Genomic DNA, 26,416 nt, shown 5'->3' with positions numbered 1-26,416 from the left:
AGTAAGAGCTTGGTAGATCCTTGGATATCGAGACCAGACCTAAGCCCAATACCTTGTTCTCCTTGGGTCACACTACACTCAGCTCCCTTCTTTTTACACATTCGACTACAAAAATAATGAAGAATAGAGATCAAGCCAAATTAAAAAATATATAAATGAGACATGCTTTTTGAGTCCTCACCTAGTAGGAGTTCATGGTCTAGTTGTCCTGGGTTAGGTAGGCAGGTTAGACCACCACTTTGGATGACTCCTTTGATAATTCTTTAGCCAGTCTAGGGTAGAGCAAGAGCTGTGTTGTGTCATGTTATGTATTTTATTTGAAGCAGCTTGATGCTTATTACATTTTGTATGTGTGTAGATCAGTTCATGGGTTCGACAAGCTGAGTCACCCTATCCCATGGTCGCCATTGAGAGCTCATTTTAAGAACGAATTTAAAGTGCAAAGCGGCTCGAGAGCTCTAAAAGTGGCAGTTTTGGTGAAAAATATGTCAATCATAGATCGAAGAGCTTGAGTTTTTCTGGGTGCACTTCTACACCAAGAATCCAACACAAGTGTCCATTCATTGATCAACATCCTTCTGACCCCCCCAATTTAATGGTTGCAAGGTTAGGCGTTGTAAAGCAACTACTTGATCTAGAAACCAAAAAGTGAGTGATAGGGACTAGGGCAATAGTTCTTTATGCTAGGAAGCTGCCCATCTAGTCAGATTGTGAATCTGAGGCCGTTTGCCCCTCCATTTGGCTCAAAACCACTTATTGGTAGTGCGAACACGAAAGAGTTGAATCAAATAATTGAAAAGTTAGTTGTTAATGAAGCTTAGGAAGCTTCAAATGAAGAAAAACTCAACAAATGCGAAGGGGAGGAGAGCATTTTTTTTAGTGCCCCCATTTTTTATTTTTAAAAATGGATTTTGTACCTCTTCGAATCATGCCTCCTCCTCTTGGTTTTGAGATCTCTGATTTGGACACTTTGTTTCCATGCAGACAATAAGAGAAATAATGCATTCTATGAAAAGTTCAAAATTTAGTCTTTCTCTCCTCTTTCTCTCTCACCATAATTGCTGTTCATATGGGCTGAGAGAATGAGGGGAAATGGGTACTCGATCATGGCAAGATGCAAGTAATAGAGTAAGAAACCATGAAGGAAGCATCAATGGCTATGTGATGATGTCAACGGCTCCATTTTTTGAAATATAACGTGTCACGTGTGCGAGATTTAGCATAAGTGTTGATTTATTACATATTATGTGGTATCTTTTGTGAAAAATGGTTGAAAATGCTTAAGTTACGTTTGCCAATGTTTGAAATCATAAAAATTCAGTCACTTTCAATCGATCACATAAAAAAATTTAAAACTGTAAAATTTGAGATGCGGGATTTACTATGAAAATGGTGATTTTGTTGGGTTTTGAGGGTTCAATGTTGTTCACATGGAATAATAATTGATATGATGATGGGTCACAATCCATACTAGTCACGTAAATTAAAAAATCAAGAAAAATCAATACTATATATTTAAATGAATGAAAAACCACATAAAAAATAAAAGAAAAAATAGAAAAAAATTAGTTTTAATGCATTGATAATCATAATAAATTAAGAGTATGTATGTGGATGTATAGTGAGGGTAGGGAATGAGGACTTACCTCATTCTACCTCCATTTATATGTGAAAAGTGTATATTTACTACTTATTCATACAAAAAAATAATGACAAAACCCTTTTATACATGTGTACAAAAGCAAAATCTACTTGGTAGGGAAAAAAGGGCTGAAATGAGATAAGATTTAAATGAGTACTAAATTCATTGCATATTATGGCATATAGTTGAAGAGGAATAGTAACAGGAGTTAGCATGGTACTATCCCTTTAAACACATTGTAACATTAAAGAAAAGAAATCATGGAATTTTTGTTTTTCCATAACACTTGGCTAATTTATAGTTAAAATTGTTTGAGCACAATGAGTTGTACACATTGCATTTGTATTTAAGCATGGTAAAGGAAAACTCCTGGATGTATAGCACCTATATGCCTAGTTGTGACTAACACTGAGTGTGTGAGGTTCCTTTGTTGTAGGGTATTATGGTGATCTTTGGAGAGATATTATGTGAGGCTAAAATATTCCTGGATTTTTATATACATCATGAGAGAATTTTAACACATTTGCTCTTTATTTTTGAGATGGCGCATCTTGGGGCTAATCCTTGGGGTGTAGGAGAGCCGTACAAGCCACATCATTTAGTTGGGGGGTGCTCTATTTGTGTGTATAACGAGGTGTTAGTCACCTATATGTTTGGGATACTCCCTCTACTTGGAGTCAAGATGGGTAGTACGTAGGACTACAATTTGAAACTCATGTCTACAAACACATTCATTAGATAAATCATATCATAGCATCCAATCGCTGTTGGCCACAAGGCTGTGGGTGTTGTTTCGAGAGTGTAGGAGCTTGGATAGACCCTTGGAGCCAGTGCTAGGCCCATTTTTGGTCCCACAAGACTCACCTTGAATCTTGCTTCCACATTGCCACATTCTCCTTTGCCCTCACTAGCTCCTCCTTTCTGTCCTTCCTTGGCTCCCTTCCCCCCTCCCCCTCCCCCTCCCCTCTCTCTCTCTGTCCCCTTGTAACTTTGTTATGCCAAAATTGGCATGGAAAATTTTGCCATTTTTTCTTAATATATTATCATTATAAGCATCACAAAAACCATCTCTGAAATAGTGACACTTATAGAGACATAGATACTAACACTATGAATAGCAACACCATGAAATGCATCGGGTGCATATCATCAATATACTATAGTGTGTGTGAAAACCAACACTTAAATTCTCTCTTACAAGGAATCATGGCAACAAGGTATACATAGACACCATTAGAAGCAAAAGTAGCACAATGATTCTTGAGACAATCTACTAAAATGGCCACATTGACAAATTTGACAATCGTTTTGCTAGCTTCCTACTAAGCTTTTCATTTCTCTCCACTATGCCCTTAAGGTTGTCTCTAAGTGTGCACTCCACCTTGTGCACATTGACTTGTTGGCTCCACATGGCCTTAGTGTACTTGATATCAGTCTCCATGGAATCCTTGGTGGTACATTAGAGCTTCTGCAGTCCTTCAGATCCTATCTGAGAAAGTGCTTCCTCTCCTTCCAACCTTGCATGTAGGCTCCTTACCATGTTGGCTACTCATAGGAGAGGGCAAGTAATGACCATTAATGGCAAGTATTGCCCATATGATAGATCTATTGAGATATCGAGCTCCACTCATGATATGCCAGGGTGAGCGTTGTGCATTTATGTCACCAACTTGTTAGTTACAGATGCGATTGGTACACCGCCCATGAATAATAGCTAGATGACAGCTATCCTTATCTACTCTAGTTCGTGGCTCAGTTAGTATGCCACCTTAGTTAGTTGAGTTTGGTTTGAGACCCACATATAGGGTTCTTCTATTTCTTTGTAAGAGAGTTTTTTTTGGCTTACACAACTAAGAAGAGGAAAACTGTTTTTAGCCTCCACCTTTGTGTGTATTCCCCCATTGTGCAAGTGAGAGAGCTACAAGTGAGACTCCTTCCTTCTCTCCCACAATCTTGACATGGTATCAGAGCCTTGTTCGTGGTAAGGAGCTCAAGAAAGCAAACCAAGTTCGCGGTGTTTTGGTAAAAGGACCAGCGTTGCTTTTATTTTTCTGTTTTGGGAGCAAGTCTCTGCAGGTAGCACAGTCAGAAAGTACAAGAGTGCATTGTCTCAGATTGAGAGACCCTTTGCGGTGTAGTAAGAGGGCAATATATGCTGCGGGAGAGTGCTTTAGCCCTTGGTTGCCCTGTTTTTTTGATTCGAGGCCATTTCGGTGCCTATTTTGGAGGCGGAAGTTTTCCGCACGCACTCATCCCTATTTTTTGCTGTGCGACACTGTTCTACAAGTCGGTGAAAAGTTACTGTAGAAATTGCATCGTATGCCTGTGCGCAGAGACATTGGGAGTTACAGAATCATCCTTGTTGCCTGTTGATGCAAAATCGTCACTAAGAAGTGACTGTGTCGTCAAATACCACTTTCGTCAGTTTTGCAAATATGCCCTTGTGAGGCTGAAGCTGTGTTCTTTGCAGTGACAGAATTTTTTGCAGTGTTCTGTAATGGCGTTTGATTCTCTTTCACAGATTGTCACTGAAAAGCTTGACAAGAACAACTTCCAAGCATGGAAGTTCAGAATGACGAATTTCCTTATGGGAAAAGGATATTGGGAATTCGTTGCAAGAAATGAAGAAGAACCAGTTCTTCCTGATGTTCCCAATCAGCAGCAAATGCAGGCATTTAAAGCATGGCATGAGAGAGCCAGGAAAGTTATGTACTGGCTGTCTATCAGCACTTCAGACTCTATGATTGTGCATATTCAAGATGCAAGTATGCCAAAGGAGGCATGGGATACTTTGTCAAAAATGTATAGCACAAATACGCAAGCCAAGAAAATGCAGCTCAAGCAAGAGTTGCACAATGTGCAAAGAGAAAGTATGAGCATCAATGACTACCACATGAAGGTGAAGAAGATTGCAGATGCACTTGCTTCCATTGGGTCGCCAGTGGAAGATGATGATTTAGTTTCTGTGACCTTGAATGGTCTAGGTAAGGATTATGCACAGTTCCAAACATCGATTTCCGTCCGTGAAAGATTTCCTAATTTTGAGGAGTTGATTGCTCTTCTAATTTCTGAGGAGCAGAGAAATGGTGGTGCATCTTCTTCAGGAGGAACTTCAAAAGAAGCTGTCTTCTACTCAAATGCTGGAAGAGGTAGAGGCAGAGGTAGAGGAGGCCGATCTGGAGGTCGTGGTAGAAATCAGAATATGCAGCAAACTCAAGAAAACCAGTCCTATGGAGGAGGATGTGGTAACTCTAGAGGCAAGGGGAGCCAAAGAGGTCATGGTGGATGGCAAAGAGGCCAAAATGCAAACAGCAATGTTGAATGCTACTACTGTGGTAAAATGGGTCATATGGCTAAAGACTGCTATAAAAAGCAGAATGACATCATGAATGGAAAATTGCAACAAGGGAATTATGCATCTTCTAGTAGACAGGGTGATGACAGAAATGAGCATTTGTTTTTGGTGCAGCACATGACCAATTCTGTGACAAGTGCAGAAGAAAGCAACGGTGTGGTATGTTGACTCAGGTGCATCAAACCACATGACAGGTCATGCAGAATGGATACAGGATGCAAGGAAAATGGAAAAACCAGGATTTGTGGAGACTGGTGATGATACTGCACATTCTATCATGCAGATTGGAAAAATTCCTTTATCTATGCATGATGGGAAAAAAAAAAACCTGTCGGATGTATTTCATGTCCCGAATATCACCAAGAACCTAGTTTCTGTTGGTCAAATGGTTGAGCAGGGCTTACAGGTCAGATTTAATTCTCATGGATGCTTTATTGAGGATATGAAAAATAAAGGTCGCTTGATAGCAAAAGGAAAGAAGAAGGGCAGAATGTTTACGTTGAATGCAGACATGCCTGAATTGAGTGCAGCAATGTTTGCACATGGGACCGGTGTAGTTGCAGATATTGATATCTGGCATAAACACATTGGTCATGTTAATGTACAACGACTTAAATCAATGCAAGCCCAAAATATTGTTGCAGGATTGTCTAAATTCAAGGTTGCGGAAATGCATAAGGTATGTGAAGCCTGTCAATTTAGAAAACAGGCAAGGAAACCATTTCCTAGACATGTTCAAGAGAGTAAGAAGCCATTGGAATTAATCCACTCTGATGTGTGGACTACTAAAGCTGCATCTCTTGGATGCTGTCATTATTTTGTCACTTTTATTAATGACTATAGCAGAAAAGTTTGGGTGTATTTTATGAAAAAGAAAAGTGAAGTTTTTAGGCATTTCAAAACTCTTAAAGCTATGGTTGAAAAAGAAACATGCCTGCAAATAAAATGCCTAAGGTCAGATGGAGGGGAAGAGTACCTCTCAAATGAGTTTGCAAGGTTCTTGCAGGAGCATGGCATAAAGTAGTAATATTCATGCAGTCATACCCCACAACAAAATGGAATTGCAAAAAGCAAAAACAGGCATATTGGAGAGGTATCTCGTGCCATGCTTAATGAAAAAGACCTGCCAGATTTTTATTGGGCTGAGGCAGTTGCTACAGCAGTCTACATAATGAACATGACTCCCACTGCAGCAATACATGAGATGACTCTAGAGGAGAGGTATACTGGTAGGAAACCAGATATTTCTCATTTGAAAATTTTTGGTTGCATTGCCTATGTTCATGTGCCAGATGAGTTGAGATCCAAGTTGGATCCAAAAGCTGAGAAGTGCATCTTTATTGGTTACTCTTTGCAGCAAAAAGGGTATAGATGCTATAACCCTTCTACTCATAAGTTTACAGTGAGCAGAGATGTTGTTTCTTATGAGATGAGTAGCTGGTATAAACCATTAAATGTGATTGATAATGTAGATGCACAAAATGGTAATGCTGCACAGAATTCATAGCAGCAGTTCACAAGATATTAGTGGACCTGGAGCGTCCTCTAGCAGTGGTTCACATTCTTCGCCATGGACAGGCAGATTGAGATCAGGAGAATTTTCTCAAAGCAATGCAGATAGTGGTATGTAGGTATCACGAAAAGGAAAAGAGAAGGTAGATCAGCCCATGTTTGATGTGAATACAGGTCACTCTTATGTGGATGGTGAATCCAATGGCTTAGAACAAAGCATTGATGATGAGTTGGGCATTCCTTCTATTGTTACACCTGGAGTAAGGAAGACCAGGGATGTTTTGAGAGCACCTGGGAGTGAACCTACTTTGCGCAGGTCTACTAGAGCTAGGTATCCTGTGGATAGGCTGAAATATGATGGATTTACAGCCATTCACTATGCATACATGGTCAAAGTGATACAGGAACCAGAACCCACTTCTTTTGAGTAAGCCATGGCAAAAGAAAAATGGGAGAAATCCATGGATGAAGAAATGGATGCCTTGGAAGCAAATGCTACATGGGAATTGGTACCTTTGCCTAAAGATAAGAATGCAATTGGTTGTAAGTGGGTTTATAAGGTGAAGCACAATGCAGATGGTTCTGTGAACAGATACAAGGCAAGATTAGTAGTCAAGGGATATGCATCAACATATGGCATTGATTATGAAGAAACATTCAGTCCGGTTGCAAGGATGGCAACCGTAAGAGCATTCATTGCTATGGCTGCATCAAAGGAATAGTCTTTACATCAGATGGATGTAAAGAATGCCTTTTTGCATGGTGATTTGCAAGAAGAGGTATATATGGAGCAGCCACCAGGTTATGTGCATGCTGTTCATCCTGAGTTTGTTTGCAGGTTGAAGAAAGCCTTGTATGGCTTGAAGCAAGCACCTAGAGCATGGTCTGACAAGATAGGACAGTATCTTGTCACTATTGGCTTTCAGATTTCCAAGGCAGATTTCTCACTTTATGTGAGAAAAACAGAGAAAGGTATTATGCTACTTGTCATTTATGTTGATGATTTGATTATGACAGGTGACAGTGATGAAGATATCCTTCACGTGAAAATGCTATTGAAGCAGAAGTTTGAGATGAAGGATTTGGGAGAGCTGCGTTATTTCTTGGGCATTGAGGTGATTAGATCACCAAGTGGGATACGGCTCTTGCAGAGGCAGTATGGATTGGACATGCTGTCCAAATATGGGATGACAGGCTGTAAGCCTATTTCAGTTCCTTTGGAGCAGAATGTGAAGCTGAGCGCAGATGCAGGTGAGCTTCTGGAAGACCCTACTATGTACAGACGCATAGTAGGAAGTTTGATTTATATGACTATTACCAGGCCAGATTTGAGCTATGCTGTTGGATTGGTAAGTCATTTTATGCAGGCTCCAAGGAAACCGCATTTGGATGCGGCTAGACGCATACTCAGGTATGTGAAGTCCACATTGCAGTATGGACTACTTTATGAAACTGGCGTTCAGATACAATTGCATGGATACACTGATGCTGATTGGGCTGGTAGTATTTCTGATAGACGATCTACCAGTGGATATGCGTTCTCTTTTGGGAGTGCTGCAGTCACTTGGAGCAGCAAGAAACAACCTACAGTTGCCTTGTCGAGCACAGAGGCTGAGTAGAGGGGTGCAACAATGGCTGCATGTGAGGTAGCTTGGTTGCATAAGCTACTTTATGATATGCATCAGTCCACTAGGTCTTATTGATCTAGTTTATGACGGCACAGAGGATCAGGTAGCTGACATATTTATGAAGGCATTGGGCGCAGAGAAGCTGCGCAAGTTCAGAGACCTACTTGGTGTGCAGGAATTGGAATTGAGCTCGAGGGGGAGTGTTGAGATATCGAGCTCCACTCGTGATATGCCAGGGTGACCGTTGTGCATTTATGTCATCGACTTGTTAGTTGCAGATGCGGTTGGTACACCGCCCATGAATAATAGCTAGATGACAGCTATCCTTATCTACTCTAGTTCGTGGCTCAGTTAGTATGCCACCTTAGTTAGTTGAGTTTGGTTTGAGACCCACATATAGGGTTCTTCTATTTCTTTGTAAGAGAGTTTTTTTTGGCTTACACAACTAAGAAGAGGAAAACTGTTTTCAGCCTCCACCTTTGTGTGTATTTCCCCATTGTACAAGTGAGAGAGCTACAAGTGAGACTCCTTCCTTCTCTCCCACAATCTTGACAAGATCACTACCACATGTGTTGACTTTACTTCCAATGCATCACCCCTAGCACCATTAGACTTCCCATGCCTATCTATCTTCCAATTGAAGACTCGATCTCCATTATAAGTTTGAAACCAACTTATGGTATGAAATCTTTTGTGCCCACATTTATCTAGGGTTTTCTCAACATATCAAATAAATGAATATCTTTGCCACAAGATAACTAAATGATACACAATGTTACGTGCATTAAAATCCCAAATGTCATAATTTGTAAAACTAGATCAAAAAATCTAAGACTTGGATGCACATTCATTGCCATATCAAATAACTTCTTGTTACTCATTGTCTTTAACTTTGTATACTAGATTTTCATATATACTTTCCTTTAAATTCTCCCCACTTCCACTTTAAAATTTATGCACTTTGGATTTAAAACCAGGCCACCACCACTCTAAATTTAGCCATAAAAATCACATTTCATTGTTATCATATGGCAGAGTGACCTAGCTTGTCAAATCCCTAAATAGATGATCCAACCTACCACAAAGCATGACCATGTCCAAGCAATGAAAGCATAAGAAATGAATATTAGCAAGCAGTGAAAGTATAAGGAATGAAAACTAGAGTGAATAAGCTATTACCATTCAACCATATACATAGCTACAAGGTTCGTTGGGTGTGGAAGGACCACCATGGAACATGATGGTGCATAATGACCTATCCATTAAACTAAGGCTCCTATGACAACCCCTCCCCTCCCCCCCGCCCCCCCCCCCCCCCCCACCCCGAAAAAAAAAAACAAAAAAAAAGAGAAAATCTAATAACATGACAAGGGGTAGCCCTAGATAAGTTTAGCCTTAACATTTTTCCATTCTTCCATGCATTTCTTTAGCTTATTTTCTCATTTTAAATATATTGTAAGAGTCTCTTTTGGGTCTATTGTCCTAAGAAAGCCAAGGCATCAAGGCCAAGATCTATTTGGCACCAAGGAACCTATTAAGCCCTCAAATGGCAACAAATTCCTTCTCTATATTGGTCAAGTCCCATCTCAAAGAGGATAAAGAATTATCCCTAGGTTTTTTTGACACACCTGGGAGCCTACTAAGTCCTCACATAGTGACAAACCTTCCTCTTTCATAAACTTGGCAAGGTCCTAGCCAGGGAGGCCATAACACCTTAGGTTTTGTTTGATACCAAACGAGTCTACCAAGTCCTCATGTTGTAATGATTAACTTCTAACACATTTTTTAGGTCTTTAGGAAACTATGTCTTCATTTCTTAAATATGTGTTACTTCTTTTTTCTTCATTAAAGAATTTGTGATGTTAACATTATAATAGGCTGCCAACTCCCAAAAAGAACTATGAATGGTTTCATACAACACTTTCCCAAGGAAAAAGGAAACCTAGTAACAAGGAGGAAATAGAACAATCCTTTATAAGGTCACACACCTCCACACTCGAGGCCTTATGGTACATGTCTCATGGTCCTTTTCACCTTTAAAAGAACTAACCAAAGTAAACATCATGGTAAACAAAAATATAAAAGGAGACAATGCCACGTGATTGGAGTTGATCCACAATCCACATCTCCTGAATTAAGCATGAAAGCTACTATGAACACATGAAACAAGTCTTTGAACCTTATCAGCTCCATAAGGAAAACATTAGTATCACCTACATTAAATGATTCTACAATTCTATGGACCTCTTAGCCTAATGACATTAAGTGGCATGACATAAGCATAGCATCAAAGTGTTAAATCATATCCTTTAGCCCTTGGAAAGGTGTAACTAAGTGCAACACTGGATCAAATGCTTCAAGCCACAAAGGTCCTAAGGTCGTAGAGGTGATTCACTTGAACTAACTTGTCAAAAACCACCAAACTCGAATAAATTTTAATGTATTTTGTAAGCTACATTTCCAAGAACCTACGTCCCACTAATTCTAATGCCAAATCTTGGAAATTCATGCAACTTGAATTATGAGAAAGTTATCTGGCCTAACCACTCAATGTCTATATTAAAGCCTCTTGCTAAAACTTATCTATCCCTAACTCTACACTTGAGTTTAAAATGCTTGATTCCATGTATTTCCCCTTTGAGAAACTAGCATTGTACAAATGACTTGTATTATCATAGAAGAATTTGTCTAAATCTCATGCAATTTCATATCATGAATAGAATTTAACTTCCTTGCTACTCATGCATAGTCCATAAAGCTGTATAAATCAAAATGCAAATGAAGGGTAGAGACATGGCCATATCATTCTCAACCTCTTCATCATGACCTAAAGCCACCCTTGAACTTATGTCTGTTTTAATCCCTAATTCGGAGCTCATATATGATTGGAAATTGGGATCCCTCTTCCCTAACCACCAACTTGTTACACTCCATTTGGTCTTTAAAATGGCATAGAGGTTGCCCCACTTGTTATGCTCCATTTGATCTTTAAAATGGCCTATAGATTTACCCACTTGTTATGCTCCATTTGGTCTTTAAAATGGCCTATATGTTTCGCCACTTCCCTAACCACCAACTTGTTATGTCCCATTTGGTCTTTAAAACCTTGAAAATGGTCTAGAGGTTGGCCCATTTTGGCTCTAAACCTTTTTCATTTTTCCTTTGGTCCATTCTTTGTTATACAAGTATCGACGATTAATGTTTTTGGCCTCTAGAGACATTTGGGCATGCTCTCTTTTTTGTTTTTTTCAAGCCTTCATTTATATGCATCTATACTTTAAATTCAGCCTAGAGTATCCATTTGTTGAGAATATTCCCCTTTATTCACCCTATTGATCCATTGCCATGTGGGGAAGTGGTTATGGTTGTTAAACAAACTATGCCTTTTGAGTTTCTACAATTGTATATCATTAATCGTTATTCAATCATCCTTTGATTTTTTGAGTTTTGTTCATTATTAGTATTCTTGTACACATGCATGTTCTCTTTACAAGCCCTATTGTTCCCTTACATGTCCTACTTGGACATATCTATGCAAAAATGCCCAAAGCTATTGCATATGAAACACACATCAAATAATGGTGCAACCGTACCTCACATGCAATTTCAAACCCTCAACTGCCTTGAATCTCAATCACTCATGATGATTCAACTGTTTGATGGCACAAAATGAATACTAGAGACTCTTTGGATTGCCTAATGAGCTTGCAATGGTCTCATCTCTCCTCCATGATTGATTGACAAGGGAGAGAAATATAGGATTGCCTAGTGCCCAACTTTAGATAAAAAACATCATATATGCAAACTAAGGAATGATACCCAAACTTGACATTTAGGTAGGAGAACCTCTTCAAGGGAAAATCTTGCAAGCCACAATATGTAGTAGATCGAGGCGACATCATATCCCAAGATGCAACAATCTCTTGCAACAATCCTCTTCCAATGTACTTGTTTTGAACTAACATATACCTTGCCTAGGACATAATTTGAAACCATTTGGTGAACTCACCCAATCTTAAATTTCAAAGGTTGCAACACCCTCCAAAGGGGGATTTAAACCTTCCAAAGAGGGGTTAAAAATCCATCAGCCTTCAAGACAGCCAATAGCATATTTTCAAAAATAGTTATATGGGCTCCCAAGCTCCTTGAAAAGAAAAGAGGAGTTGTTCTAAGGCCTTTCAAATGAGCATTCTCATGAGAGGGTATTGTACCTAGGCACAAATAAAAATCAAAAGAGAAGGCCATTTCCCTGTTATCTAGAAGTTTACCTTCACAATTATTTGCACTATTACATGTACTATTAACTGCAAACAAAAACTGCAAAATTAACATATTGTTAAGCGAACTCAGTAGAAGCTCATTTAAGAAACAAAGCAAACGTAAGTGAAATATTCCATTTATGTTTTAAGAAAACAAACAAGTAAGAGAACTAAACGAACACAACTATTAAAGGAAGAAAATACAATTTATAATAAACATGCTTATAAATGTTAGTAAACATGCTTCTAAACACACATTCAGTACAACAAATTTATAGATTTAATAAAACTAAAAATCCATACATATATATATATATATATCTATATATATATATATAAACATGTTAAAGTGGTGACACCAAATGAAGGCAAAGATAGCATGCTTACATTCGAGTTTCCAACCCACAAAAAACAACAAATATACAGAGAAGGATATATGAGATATCGTTCGGCGTCAACAGTTTACTCAATTCACATCAGACTGTGAAGTATTGCTTCATCAAAGAATTTCCTTTTCACCTGCATACACTCAATGAAAGCGGCACTGGCGGACCGTGAGGCAACATGTCAAGGGCAAGACTAGGCTTTCTTGCACTCAGTAAAGTCCTCATAGCACGAATTGCCAAGGTTCAAGTACCCTTCAAAGGGGGGTTTATCCTTCACCGGATAAAAATGGATTTACCCATCAAAATAAAAACATACTTAGGGTTCAAATATATGACATCAAAGGGTTAATTGTATGTATTTTAATATTCAAATTTCTACTTTTAGAATCTTATACTGAATTTGAAATATACAGCTTTGGGGATGTCTGTCAAGATGCGACTTCTTATACTGAACTTGAAATATACAGATTTGGGGATGTCTGTCAAGGTGCTAAACTTCTTATAAACACAATATTAGTGAGTTTGGGAATCTCCCAATTCCCATTTTTTAAATACTAAAAAGGTGGCACTCGAATTGCCCATAAGTTTCTCAAAACCATATGATATGACCTGTCATTGAAAAGCGCTTGAAAAATGAAACCTATTCAGCCATAGAGCGCTCGATTTGGAGTTATAGCGTTCAAGTTATGACAAATCCAAATTTGACCACGTCCCAAACTTATGAGAAGTTCCCATATTCCCCAATATGGTGTTTATAGTGAATTTGGAATATACAGCTTCTTACACTGAATTTGGAATATACAGCTTTGGGAATGTTTGTCAGGGTGCTAGACTTCTTATACTGAATTTGGAATATATAGCTTTTTATACTGAATTTGGAATATACAGCTTTGGGGATGCCTATCAAGATGGTAGACTGTAGTACCGTAATAGCGCGACACTTTTTCGCAAATCAACTCGCGAACGCCTGTGCAAGATTCTTAGCATATTCCCTTTTTTTTTGGCGGGGGGAGGTGGGGGGGTTTATGTTGCTAGGCCCAAGGTGTTTCTTTTTTAGAATCTGACACTGCATTTGAAATATACAGCTTTGGGCTGGCTTGTCAAGGTAGCTTTGGGGGGGTTTGTCAAGGCGGTAGCATGCCCATAAGTTTCTCAAAATCATATGATATGACCTGTCATTGGAGAGCGCTCGATTTGGAGTTATAGTGTCCAAGTTATGACAAATCCAAAGATTTGACCACGTCCTAAACTTATGGAAAATTCCCATATTCCCCAATATGGAGTTTATACTAAATTTAGAATATACAGCTTCTTATACTGAATTTGGAATATACAACTTCTTATACTGAATTCGGAATATACAGCTTTGGGGATGCCTGTCAAGGTGGTAGACTGTAGTACCGTAATAACCACTACAAGGAATTGGGCAATTAGCGACGCCGATTAGCGACGGCGGATATCGGCGTCACTATTGGCGTCACAACTGGCATCGCTATTTGCGACGCAAATAGCGACGCTGCAGGGAAAAAAAAGTGCGGCGGAAACCAGAGCGCCGTTTTCATTTTCTTTTCTTCGCCTTTTGAGAGCGAGAGCGAGGGAGAGAGGCAAGGCTTTGTGAGAGAAGAAGAGGAAGAGACTTGTGCCGCCGCCGCCGTTGTTCGCGAAGGAGAGGAGGAGCCCTCTTGCAAAGAGAAGCCGCCCACGCTCGCCATATCTCATTGGTGAGTCTCCCTCTCTCTTTCTTTTACTTGTTGAAGGTTTAAATCGTTCTCTTTTGTTTGTTTAGGAGAGGAAATGAAAGAGAAGGAGAGGGAGAGGAAGAGAGAGGGAGAGAAAGAGAAAGAGAGGGAGAGGGAGAGAAAGAGAGGGAGAGTGCATTCTCTCTCTCTCTCTCTCCCTTTTGCTTGTTTAATGTTTAAATTACTTTCTTTTTTGCTTGTTTAGGAGAGGAAACGAGAGAGTAAGAGAGAAAAAGAGGGAGAGAGAGAGGGAGAGGGAGAGGGAGAAGGAAAGAAAGAGAAAGAGAAATGGAGGGAGAGGGAGAGGGAGGGGGAGGGGGAGGAAATAAGAGAGGGAGAGAAAGAGAAAGAGAGGGAGAATGAGGGAGAGTGCATTCTCTCTCTCCCTCTCCCTTTTGCTTGTTTAATGTTTGAATCACTTTATTTTTTGCTTGTTTAGGAGAGGAAATGAGAGAGAAAGAGAGTGAGAGGGAGAGGAAGGGGAAGGAAATGAGAGAGGGATAGAAAGAGAAAGAGAGGGAGAGTGCATTGTATCTCTCCCTCTCCCTTTTGCTTGGAGGATGTTTAAATCACTTTATTTTTTGCTTGTTTAGGAAATGAGAGAGAAAGAGAGATAGAGAGGGAGAGGGAGAAAAAGAGAAAGAGAGGGAGAGGGAGAGGGAGAGGGAGGGGGAGGGGAAGGAAATGAGAGGGGGAGAGAAAGAGAACGAGAGGGAGAGGGAGAGGGTGAGAGAAAGAGAGGGAGAGGGAGAGAAAGAGAGGGAGAGGGAGGGAAAGGAAATTTAAGATAATATACTTATTGATAATGGTATGCAATGTGCTTTGCCATGGGCCACGTACTTCATCAAAATGAACCCAAAATTATTGTTATAGAAGAAGAAACCCTTAAATTGAGTATAGGATAATTTCTCTCAGGTCTTATGACTATGAGTAGAATTAATTGAAATAAATTTTATTACTATAGTTATAAAATTTCATAGATGACGCGCATTAATTTTAAAATGAATTACTTATACTCAAAGCCGAGATATAACAAATAATTATCTACCGGGACAAACAAATCGTTGAGCATGATACAAGGCCGAGATATAACATCGAAAAATCTCTCGACTACTATATACAATGCAAGGTTTATGGTCAACTTGCAACTTGACGTACATCTCCATAAAGCTATCCATTTAAGCCTCGTTTGCAGTAATGTAGATAAGATGGCAAGCGAAGAAGGTCTTATTGTTCAAGACCGCGAGACGTATCTTAATCAGCGTGTCCCATGTCCTTGCTCTCAATGCAAGTTGGCAATTAGACGAAAACGCCGATTTTCTATAGAACACGTACGACAATTTGGCGAGTTTCAATCTGAGATAATTGATCAGGCGATTGCAGATTTTCAGCAAACGGTAATTTGAAGTTAGCATTTTTCATGCATTGTACTCTCAAGCTAATTGAAAACCATACACAATAAGATTGGGTCTTGTTGGCAAATTTTGTATCCAGGGGGGTGATGTCTCAACCCAAGGGGGAGTGCACCCTTTGCGGCCAATTAGAAGAGTTCGTGGACGTGCGATGGATGGATTGCAAGAGCCAATCGACCACTCGCAAGGCCCATCTATACCGTCAATGCCAGAGGAGACAGACAACCTTCCCGACTTGCCTACAATCTTGGAGCCTGAGATGGAGGCAATGATCGATGCATTGATTCCCATGGATGTTGAGACATCTGACCCGCTTAGAGAGGAAGCATCCATACCATTATATGATGGGTGCCGAGTATCTCGGTTAAAGACATTGCTTGCACTCTTAAGTGTGCAAGCAAAATACGGTTGGAGCGAGGCGAGTGTGACTGAGTTATTCAGGTACCTTGCACACAGACTTCATTGTTTTTTTTTTAAAAACAGTATTATTGCAAACATGGATGGATTTTTCAAGGTGTTTTATGATTTTTTCAGGTTATTGAAATATCATATATTGCCACCTGCAAACACTATGCCTGAGTCTCGTGATGATGCACGACATGTTTTACGGAAGCTTGGCATGGACTACAATAACATCCATGCATGTATCAATGACTGCATATTGTTTCGAGATGAATACGAGACTATGGAGACATGTCCAAAGTGTGGTGCTCACAGGTATCGACAGGACTTGCAAGGGCAGACCATCCCTCAAAAAGTTCTCAGACACTTTCCGCTCATCCCCCGCATAAACCACATGTTTCGCATGTCTGCCATGGCAAGCTTGACAACGTGGCATGTGCAAAATAGGTCCACGGATGGAGTGCAACGAATATCAGTAGATTCGCGCGCATGGAGCCACATTGACTCTACCTTCCCAAGCTTTGCGCGAGAGCCAAGGAATCTTCGGCTCGGTCTCGCCATGGATAGTGTAAACCCATTCGGTCTGCGCTCGACTTCTTACAGTGTGTGGCCTATAGTGCTTGTCAACTACAACATTCCTCCATGGCTTTCTACGAAGAAAGGACATCTCATCCTTAGCTTGCTCGTCCCGGGCCGCTACAAAGTAAAAAATATGGACGTGTATCTTCGTTCATTAGTCGATGAGCTTAAGATTTTGTGGGAGGAGGAGGTCACGGTGCAAGATATGAGCAGACGCGATGGTCGGCGGTCAGCCAACATTCGAGCCATTCTCATGTGGACGATGCATGACTTTCCGGGATTGGGAGAGTGCTCAGGTGAGCAGACCTTTGTTCTCGCTGGTAATATCTATATTTTATTTCATTCAATCAAGTATTCACTAGGTCGTGGATCGCCTTGCAGGTCTCGTTACCTCAGGTTATCATGCATATCCATTGTGTAGGCCACAGTTAGACTCCCGAAGGTCATGAACCATGAAGAAGATGGTATATCAAGGACACGCCGCTTTCTTGCCGGAGGATCATGAACTCAGGGAAGGTTTTCTTGGACAACCTCCAGCACGTATGAACGCTGCAAGCTGGTACGAGCTGAAAATGGTAAACCCGGAATCACATCCAAATGGAATGCGACGGTTCTCAGTTTTCTACGAGTTGCCATATTGGACCCACTTACAGGTCAACCACTTGTTGGATCCCATGCATATTTTCAAAAATGTGGGCAGCTTGCTATGGGACCACATCACAGGAAAGAGAGACACTATAGGGTCACGAATGGATTTAAAGGAGGTAGGTAAGATGGATGCGCTTTGGCCGCAATCGAGTGCTGAAGGGGGAGTGCAGCTTCCTCGCGCTCCCTGGGTTTTGTCTACCAAAGAAGAGCGCATTGTGAAGCAAGTAATCAAGTCTATCCGCACTCCGACGGGTATGATGCGTTCTCTCAGGTCCGCATTTTCTAAAGATGACCAAATGTCTAGGCTAAAATCCCATGATTGGCATAAGATATGTCAGGTTTGTGAACAGAATGGATTTTAATTAGCGTGGACATTTTGAAATTTAAAAAGTGACCATTATTCTTAATGCTTTCTCATTTGTGGCAGTTTGTCCTACCGATCGCGATTGCGGGATGCCGAACTCCAGAAATTCGCGGGGCCATTTACAAGTTGTCGACTTTGGTGCAATGGATCTCACAGAAAGAGATTAAGACGTTCTCTATTGAATCCGCAAGGCGGGGAGCAGTTGAGACGGTCTGTCTCTTTGAGAAATACCTGCCCACTAGCATGCTCACGATACAAGTTCACCTTCTTGTGCATCTTGTGGACGAAGTGGAGATTGCTGGACCTGTCCATACGCGATGGATGTTCTTCTTGGAGCGCTTCATGAAAACCCTGAAAGGCTTTGTGCGACAATGAGCTCGTCCGGAAGGTAGCATGGCGGAAGGTTGGTTGGTGTCAGAGGCGTTAGTGCATATCTCACAATGACTACCAACGGTGGAACCAGACAATGAAATGCTATGGATGCTGAAGGACGATGACAGGCTGACTGGAGATGTGGTGGTTGGAAATGGGGTAGAAAAAAGAATGGATGCCTCAATGGAAGAGAAGGTAAATCGCTTTTGTATGTTGCACCATGCCTCCATGGAGACGTGGCTCGCCAAGTACCAGATTGCAACGCAAAATCGAGAGGAAGCGCGAGCTGAATTTCGACGCAGTACGCGTCACCGACCGATTCGATATCCCGAAGGCATGGAGGAGATGCCGCGGTTTATGTCAACACGATGGTTGCATGGAGCCTTGACCGCAGTATCCAGCGAAGGGACAGAGGTCTCAATGAAGGAGTGGGAGTTCTCGAGGGGATGTAGTCCAAAGGTAATGAGGGGTTTAGAATGTGTCGTATCTAAATTTGCTTGCTACATCTAATTTGAGTGTTTCAATGTGCAGTACAAAATATATAGTGCAGCGTGGTCGCGCGGACGGCATTTTCGGGTGGAGCGTATTGACCAAATGCGCTCCACAATGGACTGTGGTGTCATGGCAAGGTTTGAGCAAGAGAGCCGGCAATGAGCAATGGATCCGAACACGGTTGTGGATGAGATGGAGTATTTTGGAAACTTGCAAAGTATTATTACAGTGGATTACCGTAGCTTCTCCATGATAATATTCGATGTGCAGTGGTTCAAAGTGGTAATTGGAAGAGCTGGCGCAACAGTTCGGCGAGGTCCATCTGGATTTCTCGAAATAGATTCCGAAAAAAAATGGATGGATTTGCGCGACACCTTTGTGTTGCCGGTCCATTGTGAACAGGTACAAATAGTCATTTGCTTGCTAATTGTAATACGACATGGTTTATGTCACAATGGTTTGAAGCCGCTTTATAAGTGTTTGTGAACAGGTAATCTTCTATCCAAATCCCCGACAACCTCGATGGTGGTATGTTATACCTTCAACTCCTCGAGGTGCGAGAGTATACGATCAAAGCGATGTTCCAGGCATAGATGAAGAAAATATGCAAATAGAGGGATCGAAATTACAAGGGGTGGAGGCCACCGCAAGCTTGGAGCCCGCATCGGCTAACAATGATGAAAATACAGAAGTCATAGAATTTTTTGAGAACGAGGCAGACTCGTTCTTTTGTGGTGACATGTCTATCGACCTTCCAGTATATGCAAAGTTGTGTCAGGAGATTAACATGGGACCATAGAATACTTCATTCTTGGAGAATTGTATTACTCAATTCGTTGTTTAGATCTTCCATAAAGGTAGATAAGATATGCATTTTAAGAGGGATTTTTCAAAAATGATTTATATTAATGTGCTTTATATAGTTTAAATTGATTATTCTAACATCATTTTTTATCTGTGCAGGTATCGACATTTTCAGGATGAGTCGAGAGATGAGCGATGAGGAGTTTCAGGACATGATGGCACGCATGTCTCCAGATCAGCTCGCGAGATTCAAAGAGATGGTAGATCAGGAGCTGTCTCGTTCTTCGTCAGGGCGCTCTGCTAGATCAGCTTCAGCGCGATCAGATGCTTCAGCTTCGAGCAGACAATCTCGACGCTTGCGACTTGGGCCAGAGGGAGGGACTGCGACTGCAGGAGGATCAGGGGTGTGCTGCTGTGGAGACACGGACGCGGTGTCTCCGTCTCGTTCAGCTGGAGCTGCGTCACCTCTAGGATTTGTCACACCTGTGGGAACGTCCACTCCAGTTACTCCGGCTTTTGCGCAGCCGTCGACAGGTGGCACTCCTTTTGGTGGCACCCCCTTTGGTGGCACCCCTTTGAGTGGCACTCCGGGAGAGGGTACTCCAGTCGGTACACCGGATGTACAGGGGTCTCCTGGATATGCCCAGGAGCGTGGACGGAGATGGGAGAGGGCCCATCTTAGGCATACTCCTAGGGGTTATGGATACCTAGTGGATGGCAGGTCAGGAGCCATCATCATGAATGATGAGGGAATGAGGGTGATGGCTCGCATGAGGGAGTTGTGCCAACAAGTTTTTCGGCACAACGTCCTGGATCATTGGAGGAACATGCCGGAGGGGAGCAAGGAGTATATAGTAGCATCCTTGCACGAGGATTTCCCGGTGCCAGCCGCAGTGGATAGATTCTCTACGGGCTGGATGATGGATTGCATGCGTACATACATGTCACATAGACGATCCGACGCACGCAAGGCAATCAAGAGTGGGGTTCCAAAGCCCGAGTGGTTAGATGCAGATGACTGGCGCCGACTGAGGGAGGAGGCTACAAATTCACCAGGACGTTGGAGTCAGCAGCGGGAGGCGGCGAGGGCACGAATCGAGGCCGGATCGGTACATTATCTTGGGAGTGGCGGCCACAGGACATATTTGGAGGACTTTGTAAGTTTCTCTTTTGTTTTGCTTATTTGTTTTTTTTAGATATTCTTTGTACTGACAATCATGTTTCTAACAGTTAGCATTTTGTTTTCTTTGCAGCACTTCATTACAAATCGCGATCCGCAAGGCCTTGAGACTCGATATGCAGAGAGGCACGGTCTCAGATCATTGATCGACCGATTGTATAGACACGGCGGCCCAGTAAGTCACTCATCTTTCTTGTCCGTAGTTACCATGAGATATTTGTATGCATTATTGTATGGTGGATTGATATGTTGTTTCTTTTTCTGCAGAATCCGTTTGATGCTCCTTTGCAGTGGGAAGAGCTTTCGGGGGACGAGAATTTGTAGCTCGCCCTTGGATCCTTAGAGCTCACATACCTTTAGTTTTTAGTCGCCCGATCTATGTAGACATTTTCTATGTATTAGTGATATTGTTTTATGATTGTACCAATCGCATTTTATGCGATATCATGTATTTATTTCATCTATCAGTTTTATGATTTCAGTATACATTCTTTTTATTTGCAAACGCTTTGTATGCAACAGTGCAGAAACTATTTTGTATGGCTCTCATACAACACACAGTGCTATATGTGGCAGAGCAGCTTGCTGCTCTGCCACAAAATTTTTTTTTTCTCTGTTACCGTCACTATTTGCGTCGCAAATTTACTGCACGCGTCGCTATTGTCGTCGCTATAAGCGTCGCAAATTCTCTGTAACCGTCGCTATGTGCATCGCATCTATGACGCATATAACGACGCATATAGCGATGCATATAACGACGATTCTATGGCATCGTCAATAACGACGCTTTTTGCGACGACGGGGGCAAATTTTGTTGTTTGTATTTTCGTCGCTTTAAACGTCGCTATAAGGTCTATATCTTGTAGTGAGCGTGACTCTTTTTCGCAAATCAACTCACGAACACCTATGCAAGATTCTCAGCATATTCCTTTTTTTTTTGGGGGGGGGGGGGGGGTTTAAGTTGCTAGGCCCAAGGTGTTTCTTTTTTATAATCTGACACTGAATTTGAAATATACAGCTTTGGGCTGGCTTGTCAAGTTAGCTTTGGGGGGGTTTGTCAAGGCGGTAGTACAATAGTAGTGTGACACTTTTTTGCAAACCAACTAACTCACGGACACCTGCGCAAGATTCTCAGCATATTCCCTTTTTTCTGTCATATTACTAGCCCCAAGGTGTTTCGTTTTTAGACACACATTACACTATTTGCCCTAGATGTATAACTCACCAGACCTCCATTCCAATAAGTGATTACAGCAGCACTTTCAAATTTTCAACTTGCAATTAACTTATTCAATTTCTTAGTTGAGGACTCAGTTAGGGTAAGAATTTCATCATGCAAGCTGTCTAGGTTTCCATCCTTAAACTTTGAGTGTGTCCCAGGCCTAGATTTGATGAGATTGCCCACTATTTCAAATTTTCATGTGATTGTTGAGTTTTCTGCAACACTTTAGAACCAACAAGAAATATTAACAAAGGAATTGACTGCCAGTGTTGTCCTAAGGGCCCCAAGTCCTTGAGTGCATGATCACCTGATTCCTGAATCACACTTGAAGTGCAAAAAGTGCCAAATCTCCAAAATTAGCGTAACTGCTATCAATATACGTGTGTTTGAGCTATGGTTACGCTTTATCACTATGGTTCCTTCCATTTTCCAACAAGTGCACAGATGCTTTGCAGAATCCAGTCAAGTTCTGGACACTACGACTTCCTCTGCTCTTTGCTAAACCAAAAGGCTGGTATGCATATACAAAACTTTTGCTCTGGATGGAAACCCTCAAACTGCATAGCACTGCAGTCATCCATTGCATATCATTCATCCAAAATACCTACTCTTTACAATCCAAACGGCTCTCATAGGCAAACACTTGCTCTAGATGGAATTGTACTGCACTGCAATGACCTCTAGAACCTGGGAACACCACTTAAGATTGAGACTACTCCAGTTTCAGTGACTCCCCAATGTTCACAACAAAGCGGTATCGGACATCATTGCACTCAAGCCTGTGTAATGCCTCATTGATATATTGCATTGGAATGAGTTCAATCATTGGTTCTATCCCCTTCTCTGCAGAGAACTCCAGCATATCTTGTGTTTCTTTCATTCCGCCGGTCACGCTCCCAGAAATTGACTTCATTCCTAGATGAATAGAAGAAGAAATAAGTGCCTTAGTGTGGATTTGGTCGCATCCATGAGAATAGCATGATTGGCTTTGCAGCTGCTGCACGCATTTCCATTCATTTAATAGGATTGAGATTGTAGCCATTTACCTACAAACAAGTTGAAAGGGCTGAACTTCATCTCCTTTGGAGCCCCCACCAGAACAATGCTGCCACCTGTCTTCAGCAATGGAAGGTAGAGATCTAATGGATGATCTCCAGAAGCTGTGTCAAGTATAAAATCAAGGGACCGAGCAGCTTGCTGCATGTGACAAACAGTAGTTGATTATACAGTTGTGTATGGTAGGTAGTAATGTATCTCAAAGATATGTCTTAGTTAGACCATTGCACTGCAGGAGAACAGTGCGGTTACCTGCATGTCTGTTACATTGGAAGTTACCAAAAATTTATCAGCCCCTAGAACACCAAGTGCCTCTTCCTTCTTGGAAGGAGAAGTGCTGAGAACAGTAACCACAGCACCAAAAGCCTTGGCAAATTTGACTGCCATATGTCCAAGGCCCCCAAGTCCTAAAACTCCAACAGTTTTGCCAGGCTTGTTCATTCCATGCCGTACCATTGGGCTGTATACAGTAATGCCAGCACAAAGTAGAGGTGCAGCATGCTCTGATTTTAACTTATCTGGAATCTTGACACAGTACCTGCATCACCAGAACACTACAGCACCTCATGCTCGTGCTATATCAATCCCTTCCTCAAATATTCAGTGAGCTCAACCTCTTATAAAGAATTCAAATGATGCATCGACCAAGTAAGTTACTTGGAGTCAGTAGTATGTCCATATATATTATTCAGGTTTCCAGTTGGAAACTTTACATGATGAAAACCACAGTTGTCATCGTGTAACATTATGTCGATAATAAGTAATGCTAATAACCGAACAGAGTCTGTTCTCAATGTCTTAACCCAAGAAAAAATCATGTGAGATTTGTGTGATTCATTCATAAAATATTGCTCAGGATGTTGCCTAACCTTTCATCCACCACGATATGTGTAGAGAAGCCACCCCGTGTAATAGCACCATCGTAATCCACAGAATCATAGGTGAGAATTGCTCCTTTCTCACAGTAGGATTCCATGGCCTTACAGCAAAACTCACATTCACGACAGGTATTCACATATGTGCCGGTGCCAACTCGATCCCCCACTTTGAAGTTTGTAACTTCAGAACCAACCTCTGTTACAATACCTACAATTTCGTGTCTGCACGCATACTTAAAAAGGATTATTCTCAAGTGAGTTATTTGCATGTGAACCTTGACACTGTGTATTCTTGATGTTTCCAGACCAGAGCAATGTACACAATGGAGCATATAAATGTGCTTGCGTACCCTGGAACAACTGGATACTTAGTATGACCCATAACATTGCGAGTCCAGATAAGTTCTGCATGGCAGACTCCACAGTGGGTTATCTTGTATGACACATCGTGCGGACCTGGAAGCCTGTGTTTGACACAGAGAGTGCGTTAGAGCTCCCCCCCCCCCCCCCCCCCCCCCCAAAAAAAAAAGCACACACACAACACACATGCTCGCATGGACATGCGCGAGCGCGTGTGCAGAGAGAGGGAGGGAGAGAGAGAGAGAGAGAGAGAGAGAGAGTGTGTGTGTGTGTGTGTGTGTGGGCGCTGAAAGATCCACACTGAGAGCTCAGAAATTGTTGGGAAGCCGCATACAGGCAACAGATGTCACTACATATGAGTATGGCATGCAGCTGGCTGAATGTGCAAATATACAGACTATCATTATTGTGAGTATGAGGACAAACAATAAGAGGAACGTGTTCGGAGCTAATTGGATTGAAGTGTCAGCCATAAAAAGCTCAGAATAAACTGATTGATCGACGGAAACCCGATCAATCCGACCAAATCAGGCAGGAAGTACGAAGAAATAGTTGCAGGGATAGGAATTCAGTGCGGATGCAGATGGAATTCTAATACAAACCCATCAATTGTGTATGCGAGATGATAATGTTGAATTAGAAAAGAATGTATAGCTAGGCGCCGTACCTGCGAGAGAACTTGAAAGGAGAAAGGACACCCGATGGATCACGGGCAGCCCAACCAAGGCAGTTGAGGTCATGAGGACTGTTGTGCTCCACCATGGCTGCTGATTTTCTGTGTATGCCACTGTACGAGAGAGAGAGAGAGAGAGAGAGAGAGAAGGTAGTACCTGCAGATCAAAGATGGTAGATTCTTATAGTTTAACATATAACAATCGATGAAAAGACGAGGGTGCGTGACGAGCCCCCTTGCGTCACACGCATTGAAATCTTCAACGAGTCCCGTTGATCACTCCTAGCCCTGAACCAGCTTAAGAAGTATTTTCCCTTGAGACGCTTCTCATCATCACATTCACACAACAAATGTTTCAACTTGCTTGAATGGACTTTTGAACCATATGCAAATATGCACACTAATTTTGCTAGTCTAAAAAGTATATGGAGAATGGACGAGATGAAGCTATATTGAAAATGAAGACTCATGTGAACAATACAAATGCAAGTGTAATGTGCCCTTGGGCCTATCATCTATTTACTCTTTTCAATAGATTGGAATGCAACCAAGTGGTTACCTTGATCATAATTTTGCACATCCTATTAATGGTGCTTAGCATGCAATACTTGAAACATAATGTTATACTCAAAGTGTAATATGAATTATGATTCAATTTACTAATGGTGCTTAATATGCAATACTTATAATGTTATACTCGAAGTATAATACGCACAATGATTCAATGTTTGATGGATGTGAGTATCCTTGATAGTTATTGTGTGACAATAGATACTATTGGAGATTGAGTGGGAGGCTTGGGACTTGGAAATCTCTATCCAATTCACCAACATATATCGACTTGAGCTTTTAGCCTTCAGATACACGTTGAAAAAATCCTTTTGTTGTTTCACATAACAACCTTTCAAAAGCATATATATTATAATCATAACATAAAGTATATTACTTTATGTGATCTTTTTATGTATTGTAGGTAGCTGGACCATGGATCCATCCAAATCTCAAAAGGGTTTGGCAAGGAAAAGAAAGGCTTATCCTTCTATAGCCTCTTTTTTATCAAGAGGCCAAAGTGCTTGTGTAAGGCCAAGGGGTTTGGTATCAAGAGATGCCAATGAAACTATGGGTCAAATGTCAGCACTAAATGCAAATGTTTCTACAATGCAAGAGGGAATGACTTCAACAATGTCAAATGCTACAGAAAATGTAAGTGTGAATGTGGGAAATGCAACAGAGAGTTCTTCCAATGTTGATGCTTCTATTAAAAAGGTGAAACGAAAGTGGCGACATCAGTGGACTCTTTTGCATCCATGGGCATACATAGGTAAAACTCTATGTAATGAAGAAAGGGTGAAATGCCAATGGTGTCAAGATGCCAGCAAAGTGAATACCTATACACAAGGAGGCTCTCAAAGCATCCAATTGTCAGCATTGAATGATCATGCTAAGACTTCTG

The 26,416-nt window shown here is 41.3% G+C and overlaps 1 protein-coding gene across 1 annotated transcript; it reads right to left on the bottom strand.

Moving 5' to 3' along the window:
* Window positions 1-22,265: 22,265 nt before the first annotated feature.
* Window positions 22,266-25,189, bottom strand: LOC148025800 (putative cinnamyl alcohol dehydrogenase 1). The gene is made up of 6 exons (XM_087693038.1): window positions 24,958-25,189; window positions 24,281-24,394; window positions 23,922-24,152; window positions 23,305-23,590; window positions 23,043-23,193; window positions 22,266-22,911 (listed from the first exon to the last, which is right to left on the bottom strand). The coding sequence occupies exons 1-6, from the start codon at window positions 25,050-25,052 to the stop codon at window positions 22,709-22,711; spliced, it is 1,080 nt and encodes a 359-aa protein (XP_087549164.1). The 5' UTR covers window positions 25,053-25,189; the 3' UTR covers window positions 22,266-22,708.
* Between the last annotated feature and the right edge of the window lie 1,227 nt (window positions 25,190-26,416).

Source organism: Lygodium microphyllum, chromosome 14 (assembly GCF_053477565.2).
Source record: "Lygodium microphyllum isolate KBCC chromosome 14, Lygodium_microphyllum_v1.1.10, whole genome shotgun sequence".
Classification (NCBI taxonomy): Eukaryota; Viridiplantae; Streptophyta; class Polypodiopsida; order Schizaeales; family Lygodiaceae; genus Lygodium; species Lygodium microphyllum.
Note: the sequence above shows the minus strand (reverse complement) of the source record. Positions and strands in the feature narration are given on the sequence as shown.